General features: G+C 44.3%; 1 protein-coding gene across 1 annotated transcript in view; it reads right to left on the minus strand.

The window, feature by feature from the left end:
- METTL25 (methyltransferase like 25) overlaps positions 1-19,005 on the minus strand; it is a 690,484-nt gene that overhangs the window by 121,749 nt on the left and 549,730 nt on the right. The window contains exon 9 of the mRNA XM_078674227.1: positions 2,845-2,938. Within this exon, the coding sequence (XP_078530353.1) occupies positions 2,845-2,938 (94 nt within the window). The remainder of the gene's footprint in view (positions 1-2,844; positions 2,939-19,005) is intronic.

Genomic DNA, 19,005 nt, shown 5'->3' on the forward strand with positions numbered 1-19,005 from the left:
AATGATGGGCAGAATGCTGAATAAATCATACATTCACCCCCAGTCAAGAGATCTGGGTTAAATCCATTGTTCTTTTGCTCACCATGCCACCCCAGTTTAGACCCAGCCATATACAAATCAGTCTTGACCCTATGCCTCATGGGAACAGTCTAGACCTTACTGCCAAACCAGGTTCTCCCTGGACCGAAACAAGCATCCTGGGACCGGTTTCAGGGAATATCCCTCTTCATCAGCCAGGCTAGCTTGAATCCAGCGGCACAGTGAGCAAGGGACCCACGTCTGGGCATTCCCATCCCACTTAGGGTGAAAAGTGCTACGCAAACAAATGATGGACGGAATGCTGAATAAATCATACATTCACCCCCAGTCAAGAGATCTGGGTTAAATCCATCGTTCTTATTTTGGAGCATCTGATGTTCTAGCATCAGTATTTTATGAAATAACAGCTTGAAAAAACTCCCATAAATACAAACAAACATGAAAACAGCTTTGAATTAGGACACTGAGGATAATACTAAAAAAAAACTACCTACAACACAGTTTATCAACACACTTGATTTTCCGATTTAAAATATGTATGTTTTCTTAATGCAAGATGCATACCATCTCATTAGATTAATTGGAAATTTGTTACAAACAGCATGAGAGAGTGTGTTATACTTATGTTGGAAACTCAAATTATCATTACTATTTTATTTTATTAGACTAATTTCTCACGTTAAACATTTTCTCAGCTTTTCTAACGCTATGTGTTAACTACAGAGTGTAAGAAATGCATACATTAATTCATTGATGAGTGGTTCTCGGTCACTTTTTTTGTGGACCCCCACTTAATCATTACAGGAATCTGGGGACCTTCACTGAATCAACACTGGAATCCGAAGATCTCCCTCTGAGACGTAACATGAAGCTAGGGACTCTGCTCTAAACAATTTAGATGATTTGAACCTTAAAACAATACACAGAAATGCAGAATAAAGCATTCTTCAAACAAATACACAAATGATGAGAGTTTAATTAATTTATAAGCAAATATAAATATATCAAAATATACATTTTAATGCGAAGGGAGAATTTTTTTAAAATTCCATAGTGGGTATCCATCATTCATAATATAATATGGTTGATGTACATGCACTGCTCCTACAAATCAACCTATGAATATCAACCTAATTTTTAGCCTCCAATATCAAATTCCTTCAAACTTATAGAACATTTTAAAATTATCTGTTTTTAATTTTGCTTCTCTATTTACAGGGGACCTAATTTATATGTTGGCGGAGAGCAAAGTCCATTACAACGATGACCCTGCCATCATAGTGGTCTGCCTGTCCGTTTTAAATGTGGGTGGACCATTGTTTGCCCACTGTGGTGACTACTCCATCATTGCCGTGGCCAACATTCTCCAGCTGCATATGGGTCATCAGAGAATTGGCTATAGAGCCATTGGTCCAATTAGGATGGGTGGACATATAGCTGTTTTTTAATATCCGTCACCACCAGGTAAACCCTGATGGTAAGGAATAGTAAAAAACATTCAATGCCCCCTTGCCGTGGGAGATGACTGCTATGGTGAATGGGGCTTTATCTTTTCATTTGCCAAAAGAAAATCCATTTCTTTCTGAAAACAAAAAAGAAAACCTTTTGGTGCAAGGATCTGTGACGTTGATGGAGCTCTGCACCAAACTGCAAAAAGTATTGACAAGAACTGCTATGACAGCTGTTTCTGCCAGTGCTTTAGTAATTAAATCAGTCATCACCCTGGTGGAGAAACAGACCATCTGGCAATAAATAAATTAGGCACTTAGATGTTATCAATGTGTTAAGATTATTCAATTTTCGAAGTGGTTTTTAACCCAGAGTAGAGTTTGAGGACCCCAAGCGAATCACTGACCACAGGTTAAGACACACAGTCAAAAACTATGAAGAAGAGAATGATCTTAACAGAGTGATACTTATAATATTTAATATTAAGAGGCAAAACGGTAAAAACCTCTTCAAAGGAACGGAGGAATTAAAATGCCCTTTCATAAGGAGCACATCGCACACAAAGTATTTGCCTTCAAAGCTAGAGACTACTACGACAATGTGTGCTCTTTTTTTATTATACAATTTTATTGAAGTTGAAAACACAGAGTCATTACAATACAATATCATCCTTCTGCTGCAGTGAAATACAATTCAACAACACTTATGGTCTGTGTATATTCAGTACTTTGGGGGGTTATAGTTCTGGTCGTCTCAGCATTGCCATGTCTGCTGTCGGTAAGGTACAAATTTACCCTCTATAAGCATTCCAACCATCCCATTTCTTGTCCCATTTCTTGGGGCAGCCCCTCAGTTTGTAAACCTCCTTCTCTGCTATCATGCATCTATCCATCTCTGCCACCCAGCCAACTGTTAAGGGCCGTCTATTAGATCCCCAAAGCATCGCTATAGCCTGTTTTACCAGCAGGTACCCCAGTGCTACCCATTGTTGCTCGAGTTCTGTCAAATCTGTGGCCTCCCATATGTTTAGGATCCCCAACCTTGGTGTCAATTGAATCTGTTTACTCAGTGTGTCTTGCATTTTCTTGGTTGCATTATTCCACAGAGGACTTATTTCGTAAGCTTTTTGAGACCGAAAATATTTTTTATATTAGCCATTTCTTTTTAGATTGACAAGGGCCCAACAGCTTCCCCAGCAATATAGTTTAGCAAAAACTCTGACAGAACAAAACAAGCATTTCCAAAAGCCTGGCAATCAACTCCAGATCTATTGGCTTTGCCAAATGCTTGTTATTTTATGAACAATGCAAAGATAAGAAGCACACTGAAGTTAAAGACACATCTTAAAACACTGACCTTTGACTCATCCAGGCCAAGGTTCTTGAGAGACTCTCTGCAATAATCTAGGAAGCATGACGATTTGGAAAATGCTTTCCCAACCCGACGGTCACTGAAAGGAAAACATGTCTATGTCATTTACATCTCCAGAAGCTATAATTTTTAAATACAACTGTCAATATTATTTTATGAATTCAATTCTTACACACATATAACAAGTGTTTGTAACAACATAATATTTATGAACTGTTTATTGAACTGTTTTTATAGCACACTCAATACCCTCATGCATCAGAAGGTTCTGCCACAGCAATTCCAATAAAACTATAAACAAGACAAAAGCGCAATACAAATGATATTAACTCCCCACATGTATCAATGATAGAAAGGTATCGGCAACACGAGTACAACAGCATTTGGTAGAGGTGAAGAGTAGAAAAATTAGAGGTGAACAGTAGAGAAAAGACTGCCAGGTGATTATGGAATTGACATGGAGAAGACTTTCCTGGCATGGAATACTTGGTTGTAGTTTCATTTCAGGGGTTAAGGAGATATATGAGGGTTCCATCTCACAAGTAGTTAGTAATAGGACTCTATTAGAATCCATTAAGTGGAATGTTACTAAACAAGGATGTTGGTTACTCTTATTCCTCTTTTACAGAGTCACTAGTTTACTGAGAGCTAACTCACACTTTAAGGACATTACAGTTAGTGAAGAGGAAGCCAGGACATTGATATGTTGATCGGATCCAAATACTTCAGTACTGTTTGGATCGTTTTCAAGGTACAAGGTCAACTGGGGGATTAACAGGTCCTAAAATGGTGGAAGATTTAAAACTCACAACTCCTGTAAAGATGGGCCAAGAAGCAATGCTTTCAAGTCAAGACAAATGGTTCTGAGGGAATGTCTTCAATTAACATAAAGCCAATGGTGCTCGATAAATATGAGCGGTTCTTAAAAGAGAAAAGTTTAAAAAAAAATATATTATATATATATAAAATATATATATATATAAATATATTTATGTTACCCAGTGGCAGTCACCACTAGATAGTTATAGTTTGGGCAGCTGTTTCATTCGAAAAGCGTTTTTTGTGTTGCTAACACCTTTCGTACCGTTTGAAGAATCTCCACTAAACACTTCAAAAAGGTGCAACATTTTGACTACTTTATGCTAGAAAATGTTGATGTTAACCGTCAAGCAGGGACAGAGAAACAAAAGCATTTGCAATGCAATCGGTCTTGCTTTTGGGACCTTATATGTATTTAGCTATGCAGCACATTAGCATGGGTGCTGCAACATCTACTGTTCTTAAACATGGAGAGAAAGTGAGCACCAAACTGCGTGGCACGCCAAGTATGGGAACACATGCCTTTTAGCTGGAAATTGTATAGTCCAAAGCTTTCTTTTTAATATAAAATCAGGGCCTTCAGTGGTCATATCACTAAAAAAACAAGATTTGAAAAAAATTATTATTGTCTACAGGTGCTCATGGAAGACAATTTTCATGGACTGGAATCTAGAGAATGCTAAAGTGATTCTGGTATTTTACTGACTTCTGTTGGTCGTTTTCCATCACAAAAGTTAAAAAGAGAGAGTTGCCAGAAATGTTTTAAAAAGAAAGTCCCTCAGCAGAAAGCAATTCTGGTATTTTACTGATCTCTACTGGTCGATTTCTATCAAGACAGTTAGAGGCAGCTGAACAGAAAAAAAACTCCCTAAGCAGAAGCATACAAGTCCTAGTGCTGATCTCCAGAGCCCACAAAGAACATACACATATAAGTATATACTAAAGTATAAACAAGAGGCCTTGAATGATCGACATAAAAAGGGGTCCCACAATGCAAAATCCCCAAGCATTTTTCATAGACTTATGTTTACGTTTAAGTACTTTACTTCAGTCATAGACCATGAAGTGACAAATCAGCATTGCAGTACGAATACACCACATTTTTACAATTATTAAAAAAGCAATTCATTAAAAGAGTAATTTATAAACTCGCATGGTAGCAACACTGGTCTGATAAGAACAATAAAACAAGGGGGGGGCGTGGCTTAATGACCACAGAGGATGGCGGCTGCACCGTGAGCTCCGGTGCGTGGGCATGAGTCAGCAATTGTTTTCGGAGGATCCCGCGACCTCTTCTTCTCATGCGGTACGAGTCCAGCCTTCTCATTGTCCCGACGACTTCTGGTGGGGTTTGTAGCACTCCAGCAATGCTCCGTTAAGGTATTCTCTGCAGCTCTGTCCCTACAGGTGACGCGGCCACCATTTTTTTTAGGCGACCGCTAACACCTGCTACCAGCGTGCTGAGGAGAAGTGCGCTGCTTCTATTTGCTCTACCTTCGTGCCTGGCCTTAGCTGCTTCTCTAATTAGAGATGGGACTACATCTAGCCCCATGAAACCAGTTGCACAGCGTCATGCCGCCCCTGGCGTGCATGTTTGTTTACCGAGCTGCTTCTCGACATGTGGTGAGGTTTTGCTCACCTCTTTCTGCCTTTTTCCTCTCTTCTCCTTGACTGGCTTCTTTTTTTGAATAAATAACTTTCATAAGCCAATGCTTTTTTCTTTAAATGCTTGGTTATATTCCTCCTCATAGTATTTAATGGCAGCCTGCTCCCGACATGCGCCGCTCCCCAGCTTCTATGGACTATGTTTTTTATTGATTCGGCCATTATTTTTTAGCATATCTGCATTTGTGCTTACTACATGTGCTGTACATAATTCGTTTTGTGGTATTGTACCTCAGCTTTCTTGCTGTTCCAGTCCCACAGGGTGATGGTTGCAGACAAAGGAATTTCCACATAAATATTGTGCAGCCTGTCTTTTAGGCATCGTGCTTTTTCCTTTTTTACCACTGGAAACTTGTTTTTCTCCCTAATAAGCCTTTCTCTTTGAATTTTTGTCTTTTTCCTCTCAACACGACTTTATCAACATTTTGCTATCATACAGCTGATGGGGAGGCTCTAAAAGCTTGTTACCTCTACTCTTTTCCCCACACGCAGATTTATCAAAAATTCCACTGTTTTCTCGCAGTTTGCCTTAATGGAATCAACTTCTGTCTCTCAGTCAAAAATTGGCGACTCCATCTACGACATCAGCGGCAGTCATCTCGGCTAACCAGGGCAAGGTTAACCTCAAGCGCCTCAAAAACGATCCTCCTTCTCCTGCGAAGTCACCACCTCTGGCCTCGTTGGAGCTGCTACTGGAAGTAATATGCGCCTTAAAACCCTTCACGGAAGAGACAAATGCCAAGCTTCAACTTCTTACTGACAAAAGGTCCCAGTTAGATGAGCGTCTTCTTACAGTGGAGCAGAGCGTTTCATCTTATCACACGACTGAAAGTAATGTAAATATTCTTCAATCTCAGGTTTCCTCCTTGCAAAAGCAAGTTGAAGGTTTGAAAAATAGAAATCAACGGAATAATCTACGTATATACCGGAAAACACGGAAGGTGCGGTCACTCTCACCTTCTTCAAAAGCTTTCGCCCTAAGGTTTTGGGTCTGCCCGATGATACTAATCTGAACATTCAACGTGCCCATAGATTGGGTCGACAACATCTTAATGCTCCTGATCCAATCGCCCTCGAGGTGTCATCTTGTATTTCCTTGAATATACTGATCTCCATAAAATACTTTCAGCTTCTAAAAAGTTGTCATCCAGCTCTTGGTTAGGTCATAAGTTATTCCTTTCGCAGGACTATGCTAAGAGCACTGCTGACGGATGCAGAGAATTTCTTAGTATGAGATCGGACCTTCGTGCTCTTGGCGCTAGATATGGCCTATTCCATCCCTGCCTCTTTAAGGTAACTTACTGCGACAAGACAACTTCATATGAAGACCCGATTAAACTTAAAAGCTTTCTCAATTCCTGCAGAGTTGAAACTATGGACCTCCGGTGCCTCAACTTCCCAATTCGGTTGAATATGTTGCTTCCATTATAATGATGTTATTACCTTAGCTGTTGTTATCCTTTTTGTCTATCTTTCTTCATCCTCCTTCTATCATTTTGTTTTCTGTTGAATAGATTATATTATGACCATCAGGTTCAAACCTTTTTTATTATGTTTTCTGTTGCTTTGCATTTCCCATCATTGTTATGGTATATATTTGTAACCTAACCGTATCCTCTTTTTTTTCTTTTAGCCTTCCCTGCTGTGTGTCTTTTTTGTTATCTTGCACCATTTCCAGTCGCCCTTGTGCCCCCCTCCGTGAGATCTGGATGCACCATCCTTCCATGTGGTTTCACCCCCTTCCTCCTCATTTTTTGGATTTTTACTGGTATGTGTTTCTTCTCTTACATTCTTCTCATTTCATCCTCTATCATTCTCCTCTTACCTCTTTCTTTCCCATCCCCCCTTTATATATTGTTCCTTTACTTGCTACCTCTCTAATTTTCCTTTTTTGATACTCTTGTTTTCTTTCTTCACCATATCTCATGTTACTCCTTTCCTCATTTACATAACGTTATGGTTTTCTTCAAACTAGTCCATATACTGTCTGTTTTTTTTTTCAAATAGTCTGTTTAATTGTTCAGTTATGCCATTGAATATTGTTACATGGAATGTCCGATGTTTGCATTCTCCTAATGAAACGACAATGCGTTTTAACATACCTATTTAAATTGAAAGCAGACATAGCAATGATTCAAGAATCCCACTTCACAGCATCTGAGTCCTTAAAATTGAAGAGAGATTGGGTAGGTGAAGTCTTCTCTCCAGGTGATGGCAAGTGTAATGGTGTTGCTACATTATGTCACAAATCTCTTAATGTCAAGTTTATTTCCAAAGAAAATGATGATGCAGGTTGCTGGTTGTTTACAGATTTATTGATTGGGAAGGTTCCACTCTCTTTACTCAATATGTATGCACCTACTACTAATGATTCCCGCTTTTGGACCCAACTTGAGCAAAAGCTCAGGCTATACGCTCAAGATAATCTTATTTTAGCTGGTGATTGTAATCAGATCATAGACTCCTTCATAGACCGAAATTCTGTAACTTCCTTTTTTACCCTCTAAAGCACATACAGCATTTCTCCATGCCTTTCAAAATAGACACTTGATTGACGCATGGAGAATATGCAACCCCACCCTCAGAGAGTATATTTACTTCTCTCCAGTCCACAAGACACAGTCCAGTATTGACCACATTTATTTTTATTTCTCATAACATTTCCCAGTTCATTCATTGTGCTGAGATTGGCTTGATTCTGATTTCTGACCACGCCCCCATGTTTTTATTTTCTTGGATATACTTCATCTCCTTCGAGCTCCAGACGCTGGAGTTTTAACAACTTATTGCAACTTGATCCTGTTTTTACTTCCTCCTTTGCCTCTTTTTTTGATCAATACTTCCATTTTAATGATTCAGACACTCTGCCTTTCCACATAATATGGGATGCTTTCAAAGCCGCGGCCCTTGATTTCATCATTAATTATGTTTCCAAAAATCGTCATATTGCCCATAAGCCGGCCACAGCACTCTTTTCACAGATAAAGAGATTGGAACACTCCTACTATGCTAACAGTGCGGATGCTTGCTTGGCGTAACTTATTGCCACTAAACTTACATTCAATAATGCCTCTTGCTCAAATCTAGTGCCGAGTTTTATGGTGGCCAAAACAAATCTGGAAAGTTGTTGGCAAATTATCTTAAAGTTAAAAAACATAAATTTGCCATTGAGTCGATAATTGATGAGTGACAACAACCCAAATAACAACCCAAATATAAAGATGCTGAGATTTTGCAGGAATTCCATAATTTTTATGTATCCCTATACACACCTGAAACTACATCCACAGACGCTGCCACTTCCAATTACCTTTCTTCTGTTGATAGACCTTTTGATGTCCACTCAAAATGTGACTTATTGGAACTTGATATTTCACTAAAAGAATTACACACTGCATTACACACACTCTAAAAGGATAAAGCCCCAGGCCCAGATGGTTTTTACTGTCAAATTCTTTTTACATTTTTCCAAGCTACTCCTTCCTAAACTACATAAACTCCTGCTCTCTTTTTTGCAAGCAGGTACTTCCTCTGGTCCCTTATTGGAAGCCCTCATATGTCATATACCTAAAGAGTATAAGGACCCTTGTTTCTGTCAAAATTATAGACTTATTTCATTGGTAAATATTGATTATAAGATTATTCAAAATCCCTAGCTCTCAGACTAGTTTCGCTTCTACCCGACCTATCAGGCAGGGAACAATCTGGCTTTGTAAAGGGCCGATATTTATTATTTATTATTTATTTAGAAGTTTTCTATAGCGCTAACAAGACCCGAAGGTATCAGAGCGCTTCACAGTAGAGGGAATGAAAAAGAGAACAACATGAAACAAACCCAATAAAAGCAATCAGCGAGTGACAATTTGGAAAGAAGAAAAGTTCGGACAGCAGGGCTTCTTGGTACACGATTCAACATTACCGCATGGATTCTGGGACGTTTGCAGCTCCAAGTTATCCACAACCAAGGGAGCGGATAAGGCACAAGGATTTGAGTTGGCTCTTGAATTCTGCATAGGACGGTAGAGTTCTGATGTGCGGGGGGATGGCGTTCCATATTTTGGGGGCATTTCCTGAGAAAGAGCAGTCCGCAGTTCTCTTCCTTCTGGTTTTTGGTAGGATGAGCAGCAGGGAGTTAGAGCTTCTCAAATTTCTGGCTTGGCCTGCTTTTTTGAGCTTGTTAGCCAGGTATTCCGGTTTGCCGGTGTGGAGGGCCTTGTGGGTTAGGCAGGCCGTTCTGAAGGTACTTCGCATTTCCGCAGGGAGCCATTCGAGTTCTTTGAGTGCTGGGGAGATGTGGTCAGATTTTTTGCAGCCTGTGATCATTCTCGCTGCCGCGTTGTTTTTAGTGGTGCCAGGTGCGATTTGGGGATGCCTGTTAGGATTGAGTTCCCATAATCCAGTCTTGATAGAACTAGAGATTGCGTGGCTAGTTTGAGGTCCTTGTTGGGAATGTAAGGTTTAATTTTGTTCAAAAGTCTGAGGTTGAAGAATGCGCTTTTCGCCGAGTTCTTAATGTGGTTTGTCAGGGTTAGTTTGGGGTCTAGGGTGAAGCCCAGGTATTTAACGGAGTCGGCTAGCGTGAGGTTACCTTTGAGAGCATCGATCGACTTTAGCCACTCGGTGATTTGAGGGTTATCTTCTTTGTTTGAGATGAGGAGTGTTTCTGTCTTGTCGGGGTTGAGTTTCAGGTGATTCTTTGTCAGCCAGTCTTGAACTTCATTTAGGACATCGTTGAGTCTGTGGATGTCTTTGAGAGAGGAGGTTTCCAGGTAAATCTGTGTGTCATCCGCGTAGAGCTGGAAGTGGATGTTGGCGTTCCTGAGTAACTTGGCGAGTGGTTCCATGTAGATGTTAAAGAGCTGGGGGGAGAGCACTGATCCTTGAGGGACACCCTTGTTGACTTGCTGGGTATCGGAGGTGAAGTTCTTGATTTTTATTAATTGCGAACGGTTATGTAAAAAGGAGGAAAACCACTTGAGAACTACCTCGCCAAGGTCGGCTCTTTCTTGAAGAGTCATGATGAGGAGCTTGTGGTCCACCGTGTCGAACGCTGCTGAGAGATCAAGGAGTATGAGGAGGCAGCACTTGTCAGCGTCAAGAGATCCATGGATGTCGTCTATGATGTTCAGCATCGCGGTTTCTGTGCTGCGGCCTTGTCTGAAGCCAGATTGGAGGGGGTCCAGGAGATTGATGTTGTCCAGATGTTGCGTCAGTTGCAGGAGTACACAGCGTTCAAGTGTTTTCGAGAGTAAAGGGAGGTTGGATATCGGTCTGAAATTGTTCAAGTCAGTTGAGTCGAGACCGGGTTTTTTCAGTAGAGGAGTGACTTGTCCCATTTTTAGACAATTGGGGACCACACCGCTTTGTAAGGAGCTGTTTATGATTCTTCCCCAGATGGGCGCTAAGGTAAGCTTCATTTTTTTTTATTAAAGATGGGGGAATGGGGTCTGAAATGTGTGCTGATGGTTTGGAGGTCGAGATCAGCGCGATTATCTCAGTTTCCTGGACGGGGCGAAAGCTTAGCCAGGGGGAGGGAAAGGAGTCGGATGGAAGTGCCACTGGGGTGGCCAAGTAGCTCTTCTGGAGGTGTGGGCTGTTGATGTCTAGAGATAGTTCGATTTTTAGGACTTTATCGTTGAAGAAGTTGGCAAAGTTGTCACAGAGTTCTTTGGAAACCTGTAGGGTTGAGGGCAAGGGCTTTGTTGTTTGTTGTCTGATTATGTTGTAGAGTTCTTTGGGTCTGTTTTTGGATTTGACCAATGCCTCGCGGAAGAAGCTGGATTTCTTGTTTTTGATATGGTTGTTGTACTTCCTGCGGGCTGATTTTAGTTGGAGGCGGAGAATGGCGGTTGGGTTGTTTCTCCACTTTCTTTCTTTGGTTCTCAGGTTTCTTCTTTCTGCGTTGAGGTCCGCAGTGAACCAGGTTCTGGATGGAGTGGCTCGGCTTCTTTTGAGCTTTAGAGGAGCTAGATTGTCAAGTATGGAGACTACCCCCGAGTTGTAGTGGTCGACGAGGTCGTTGGTCGAGAGGTGCAGTGTGTTATTTGGAAGAAGTGCGCTTAGTTGACCTTCCAGGATGTCTTGGGGTACTTGGGAGAGGTTTCTCGACCATTTAGGGGGGTCTTGCGGAGGTTTAAGCGAGATGATGGGGTGATTGATGTGGAATAAGATCATGTGGTGATCTGACCAGTCAACTGGTAGTATGTGGTTGACCGTGATAGAATTCTTTTGGGCAATGATGGCATCCAGTGTGGCTCCTTTGTAATGAGTCTCCTCAGTACAGTGTTGGGTGAGGTTGTTCTCATCAAGGAGGCTAGATAGCGATCTGATTAGAGGGTTATGGGTCTCATTCCATCGGATGTTCAGATCACCAAGAATTAAGTTTTTGGAGTCGCCAAGTGCGTCTTGTGCAATCAGGTTTGATAGTTGTTCTCCAAACTCATTATTTCTGCCCGGGGGGTGATAGAGTAGGTGGCACAGTAGAGAGTCGTTGTCTTTTGTCTTGATGACGGTGGATAGGCATTCAAAGGAGTCGTACTCGAAGGAGGAGGTTTCTGTGATGCTCCAGCTGTCCTTGTGGATGATAGCGACCCCACCTCCTCGTTGCTTATTCCTATCTTTGGAGATGAGGGAGAAACCGGGTGGAACCAGCATGTCTAGGCAGGGAAGGGATGTCCTATTAAGCCAAGTCTCCGTGAGGAACGCAACGTCAATGTCATGTGTGAGGATGGCTTCGGCTAAGCCCGTTGCATGTAGTGAGGCCGATCTGCAATTGATTAGGAGGCAGTTGGTGAATTTCTCCTGATTGCTGGTGGTTCCATCTTTAGTCTCTCTAGGTATAGCGGTGAGGACTGGTAATCTCTGTGGTTTGACGATGGGTAGGTCTTTCCGGTGACCTGTGATAACTTGGATTTTGGATTTGGGTGACTCCGTAGTGGAGGAGTCATAGGTGGCGGCTAGTAAGGCTGCTTCCCTGTCTGACATAGGAGCTTCTGATCTAAGCGGCCTGGAGGTCGGGTGATTTGAGCCCGCTGGAGTGGGAGAAGAAATAGAGGACGTTTTGACGTGGGGGTGGTCCGGGGGGAGAGTTTGTAGGGGTTACAGACTATACCAAGGTTAGAGATGATTTCTGATAAACCATGGGTGATAGTGTTGACTTGGTTTTCCAGGGCTGCGAGCCGTTTTGATATGGACTCAAGGAAGGGGATGTGGGCATCCGCAGTGGGTCCGAGAGTGTTAGGGTTCGAGAGGGTGGGTTGGGAGATAGGGGTCAGGGTGAAGGACGGGGGGGTGTTCAGGGGAGGGTCAGGCGGGGGTTTAGACAAGGGGGCGGAAGGGAGGAGGACAGGAGGGGGTTTGGACAGGGGTGGATTGAGAGATGTAGGGAGACTCGAGGGGAAGAGGCTCGTTATCTGAAGGCAGCCTGTTGGCGTGGGGGTGATTGCTGTAGGAGGCTGTCGGAGCCTAATGTTGGGGGAGGTGAGGTAGTTGGAGGAAGGGGTAGAGGAGGGGGATTGAGTGTCCTGTGGATGTTGGGTGGCTGTGCATGGAGGGTGTGGTATTGCAGGGGGAGGGGGGCCTTTCGGGCTGGATAAGGGTTGCGGAAGGGAGTATCGAGGTCTTCTCTGTTAGTTGTGGTCGTGGTCGGAGGCGGCGTAGGGGCGAGGATATGGAGGGAGGGAAGGGCTGACCTGAGTGCGGGAAATATGGAGTCGAAAGCTTCCAGGTTCTCATTGATGGCTTGGATGAGGACCGTGCCATTGGTAAAGATGGTCACGGTTATATAGCCTCTGCCAGCTGATCTGAACGGGAGAGTCGCGGTTAGTTTGCAGCTGTGGAGAGTGGAAGTTGTTTTGGCGATAAACATCCGCGATCTAATCGTGGAGCCCCAGTATTCCGGTCTTTCAGTGTGGAATATTAGGTCCATCTTCGTCGGTCCATTGGAGGCCGAGTGGTAGATGTCAGTGATTAGGGTTTCTTTGTGATTGCGAATGAGTATCTGCTTGAAGGTGCGTCGCAACTTAGTAGAGAGGAGTGGGGGGAAAATGATGGTGAAGGAGTTCCGGCTGTGAGGTTTAAGGTGGGCAAGTGGGGCTGGTGGAGGAGGGGGGGGGGGGGGCTGGTCCCGGGCCATCGTGGGTGTGGTGGAGGGGGAGCCTGATTAGGTAGGGGTGTGGCGCTAGGGTGGCCCGGAGGGCAGGCGACAGATCGAAGGTGCGGTTCAGTAGGACACGTGGTTAGAAGTCATGTGGGGCATTGCAGGCCCTCCTGGTCCGCTATTCTGCGCAACGGCGTGCAGGTGATGGTCGGGGGCAGGGCAGTTAGACCCAGGACCTCTGCCTAGGTGGAAGGCCCTCTTTCCCTTCCTTTACTGCTCTCTTCATTCACCTATATTTTTTTATTTTATTTTTTTCTCCTTGTTGTAGTCCTACTTTTGTTTTTCTGATGTGTCCCGGTTATAAGTTCACGAGAACTGGTCACACTGGAGATAGGGCAAGGGCCCCTGTAGCTCCCTATGAAAGATGAGGCAGGACATCCCAGATTGCCCCTCTGTTTGGCGCCCCCCCGTATCTACCAGTGTCTCTCTGTGTGGGGAGAGGTGGTTCCGGTGGAGGCTCTGGTCAGGCGACGTCCTCTTTGGCCGCCATTTTAAAGTCAGGCACGGGGCCGGCGGTGGCAGGAAACATGGGGCTCTGATGAAGAGGCTTTATTTAGTGGGGTGGTCGATATCTGACAGACAATACACGTTTATTTTTTATATACTCTCCAAAGCATCTCACACTCCTTAACATCTAGTAGCCATTGTTGTAGATGCCCAAAAGGCATTTGATAGAGTATATTGGCATTTTATTTTTTCAACACTTAAATGGTTTGGCTTTTGCCCTAAAATTATCAATCTAATCTCTTTTTTATACGCTTCCCCTAAGACGGCAATTTTTGCAAATGGTCTTACCTCCTCCTATTTTACCTTGTGAAGAGGTGTTCGACAGGGTTGTCCCCTATCCCCCTTTTTGTTTAATTATGTTCAAACCTTTTCTCTCCAAAATTCATCAAAACCCTGCTATTTTTGGATTTCCTTCTGGCAATACTCACATTAAGTTAGCTGCGTATGCAGATGACATTTTGTTATTTCTCTCACAGCCCCAATCTTCCCTTCCAAACTTCTTACAATAAACCCTGGGTTATTTCTCTGTTTCTGGCTATAAACTTAATAATGACAAATATGAAATTTTACCCCTGACTACATTTACTTTTAAGGATGATTTTCAAGTAGCCAATTTTCACTGGAATACTCAACATATAAAATACTTAGACATGTACTTCTCTACATCCCTTAAATCAACAATCTCCATTAATCTCGATAAATGCTCTTTGAAACTATCTTCCCTGACAGACAAATGGTATCCTCTATACCTTCTTGGTGGGGAAGGTTGGATACAATTAAAATGATGCTTTCCCTGATTGTTCTATTTACCATCTTCAATATTCCCAACGCCATACCTCAGAAGTTTTTCAAAATAATAGTTTTTCAAAATAATTAATTGCCTATTATTATCTTTTCTTTGGAGTAACAAAAAGGCCTGCATGTCCCTATCAAAACTCACTCGTACTAAACTAGAAGGAGGGGTTAATATTCCTGATTTTCCTGCCTATCACAAAGCTTTTCTTTTCCGACAAATATCTCACTGGTTAATTGGCTCTACCTTGCATTCTCCTCTATGGGTTAAACTTGAACTCTCATTCCTTACCCCTTTCTCTTCTCAAGAATACCTATCTTTTACTCTGAAGCCCCAAAAACTCTCTACTCCTATTGTTCAACACACATACAAGTTACTGGACCCATTCTTATTAGACGTCTCCACTGACACTGACTCACTCTTACAGTCCACTATGTGGCATAAAAAACGCATATTGTTTAATGGCAAACCTATTTACTGGAAATCATGGCGACAGAAGGGTCTTATTCCCCCTGAGGCGGAAAGCCGGGGGATTAGGCCGCGAGTTTCGATTTTAAAATATTGTTTATTTGTGGATTTTTAACTTTAGGCACCACTACTATTCTTGCCAGATCTTAGGCGACTTCCTACCTGCTTCTCTCCACCTCCTGATATCGGGGCACCCGCGCAGCCGACTAGGCGCTGACGCGGTAGTTGCCACGGGGATCCGCCATCTTGGGGTGACGCTCAGGCTTGCCGACTAGTTGTCGGCAGCCTCCCGCCCTCCGGGGATTTAAAGCGCGTGGAAAGTGCTGCGCTCAGTTGTGTTTCTCCCCTGAGGCGGAAAGCCGGGGGATTAGGCCGCGAGTTCCGATTTAAAAATATTGTTTATTTGTGGATTTTTAACTTTGGCCACCACTTCTATTCTTGCCAGATCTTAGGCGACTTCCTACCCGCTTCTCTCCACCTCCTGATACCCGGGCACACGCGCAGCCGACTAGGCGCTGACGCGGTAGTTGCCACGGGGATCCGCCATCTTGGGGGGACGCTCAGGCTTGCGGACTAGTTGTCGGCAGCCTCCCGCCCTCCTCCCGCCCCTTTAAATCTTTATGGGGCTTCGTCAGCGTAGCGGGCGCGCCAAAGGCGCGCCAAAGGCAAGCCCGTCTGCGCCCGTCCGCGCTAGTCCCGTGCTTAGTGCCGGGACCTTTGGTCAATTTTGCTCAGACTCCCAGCTTAGCGGGGCCTATAGCCGTGAGTCTTTGCAGGGCCTCAATGCGGGGGGGAGGAAAGAGAGCTGTATCTGTTTGAGGCCAGAAAAGGATATGCAGACAGGCTCTCATGGGTGCCCGGTGTGTTTAACTAGCCTCCCTGCCATCCTTTGTAGACCAGTCAGGGCGCTTATCAGGACCCACAACTCCAGAGGGGAGGGGGTGACGAACAATATAAATTGTCTCCTGATTAATGCCAGATCCCTTGTAAAGCACAGCGTTGAATGCTCTGAGTTGATCCAGGATAAAGAGGTAAAAATTGCATTTATTACTGAGACCTGGACGGAGGAGGCAGTTGGGCTGGACTTAGTGAAGGCCAGTCCTCCTGGATACCTGAGCTTTGTTCTGGATAGACCCGGTAAAAGAGGAGGTGGGCTTGCTGTTATTTATCACGCCTCCATCTTAGGGTCCTTTCAGTCAGTGGCTTCATAGAAATGAGAGGCACTGGGGTTCAAGCTCTCATTGTCCAATCATCAGTCCTTCCAGGGCTGCCTCTTGTACAGACCACCCGGGACTAGGTCCCAGTTTCGTGAAACCGTGGGCAGTATGTTGGAGGAAGCCCTGTGTACTAAATCCTTCACAGCACTGGGGGATTTTAATTTCCATTTAGAAAGTAGTTTAGACCCTGACTCTCTAGCCCTGGCTGAAGTGATGCAGGGGGTGGGACTCAATCAGGTGGTTAAGGGGCCCACGCACATAGCAGGGCACACTCTGGATGGGATCTTTACGAACAACCCGGATTTGCAGTTTGTCAATACTGAATCCGTGACCTGGTCTGACCATTCGGCTGTGCTATTTAATATTTCTAGTTCCCCATTGCAAAAGGCAAGGCAGGATAGGAAGACAGCCAGAATGTATAGAACCTGGAAAAAGGTTGAGGGAACTGCACTGGAGGATTTGCTGACATCCTCTATGATTACTTTGCCAGCTGAGGTGAACAAAGCAGCAGATATGTATACTGATTGGATTGATCGAGCCTGCAACACATTAGCCCCGCCGAAAGTATGCCACCCCACTCGTACGACACCATCTGCTCCTTGGTTCACTAACGAGCTGCGAGAACACAAGCTTGTTTGCAAAAATCTCGAGCGAGCCTGGCGCACAAACTACCATCAGGCGGACAAAATCAAACTTAAATCCAGTCAAAGGATTTATAAAGATTTGATAAGGAAGGCCAAATGCTCATATTTCACTGACCGTATTGAGGGAGCCAGAAATTCACCTAGGGAACTCTTTAACACAGTCACTAGTCTGGCCACTCCCAAGCCAGTGATCATTCCTCCGAGCTTGGAACTTTGCGAGACCCTCGCAAAGTTTTTCTTAAAGAAGGTGGAACTTATCTTTACCGCGCTCAAGCCTCAAGTTGGGCAGACTCTACTTGAAGGATCGCATAGGAATCCCGTAGCCAATCCACAGGAGGCGATACTATCTGGGTTTGGTCCTGTGAGCGCGGAAGAGATTACAAAACTGCTGCACGCGACAAAATTGGGTTCACCTCAAGATCCTTGTCCAGCGTCAGTGGCAAAATTGGCGGCTTCCCCTATAGCCTTCACCCTTGCTAATCTCTTTAACCAGATGTTCGATATCGGGGATTTTCTAACATTCTGGAAACGGCCATCGATTGTCCCGCTGCTCAAGAAACCCACACTCGATATTTCTGACCCTAACAGCTACCGGCCCATAGCCCGGCTGCCGTTGCCAGCCAAACTTATTGAGAAGGTGATGAATTTTCAGCTTTGTACATTTCTTAGATCTTCTCAGGGTCTGGACATAGCCCAACATGGGTTTAGGGAAGATCACAGCACTGAGACCGCCCTGATTAAATCTACTGAAGAGATCAGGAAGGCGTTGGATGAAGGGGGACGTGCGGCTCTGGTCCTCCTCGACTTGTCCGCGGCCTTCGACACGGTCCACCATAGTATTCTGGTGGATCGTTTAGAGGACTGCGGGATTCAGCGGAGGGCCCTGAGCATCCTTAAATCCTTCCTTACGAATAGGGTTCAGGTGGTGGCCCTGGGAGATTTTGAGTCCAGACCCTTCAAACTCCCTGGGGGGTCCCTCAGGGTTCTTCCCTTAGCCCCACCCTATTCAATATTTATGTTTCATCTCTTGCCCCGGTGATCCGGGTTTGAATTACCATCTTACGCAGATGATACTCAGATCGTCGTATCACTGCTCCCGGGGAGAGAAGAAGGCGTAGTTGCCAGGTCTGTATGACCGCAGTCAGTACTTGGATGGCAAGTAATTGCCTTAAATTGAACTCCTCCAAAACCGAGGTCTTACTCTTTGGGTCCGATGTCAACTTCTGGAGCCCCAAATGGTGGCCGGACGATATGGGCATTTTGCCCACTCCGGTAACTAAGGTAAAGAACTTGGGTGTTCTTATTGACAATCAACTTTCCTTCAAACCTCAAGTTAATGCACTGACTTCCTCCATTTACTGGACCCTGAAAATTATTAGGAAGATACTCCCTTTCCTGCCGGACAGTTGCAAAAAAACGGTGATGACGGCACTTGTGCTCTCCCGCCTCGACTACTGCAACAGTCTTCTCCTTGAGGCCCAACATGGGTTGCTCAATAAACTGCAGGTGCTGCAAAATGCTGCCGTGCATCTCATCGCCGGTTTGCCAAAGTTTGCACTGGTTGCCCGGGAACTCAGGAAACTGCGCTGGCTCCCTGTGCGCAAACGGATAATGTTTAAATCACTGTGTATAGTGTACAAGGCGGTACATGGAATTGGTCCATCTTTTCTCCAGCAGTACTTCCAATGGTACACGCCAGGCAGACAGCTGAGGTCACCCAATAAAGGGTTGATTAAGACAACCCGGATCAGGAAGGCACGATGGGGGGGCAGAAGCTTCGTCAGAGGGGCGGGCACTGCTTGGAATGCCCTACCCCTAGCTTTGAAACAAAGTGCGGACCTGATGGCCTTTCAGAAAAATATAAAAACTTGGCTT

Source organism: Lissotriton helveticus, chromosome 1_1 (genome assembly GCF_964261635.1).
Source record: "Lissotriton helveticus chromosome 1_1, aLisHel1.1, whole genome shotgun sequence".
In the NCBI taxonomy this organism is placed as follows: domain Eukaryota; kingdom Metazoa; phylum Chordata; class Amphibia; order Caudata; family Salamandridae; genus Lissotriton; species Lissotriton helveticus.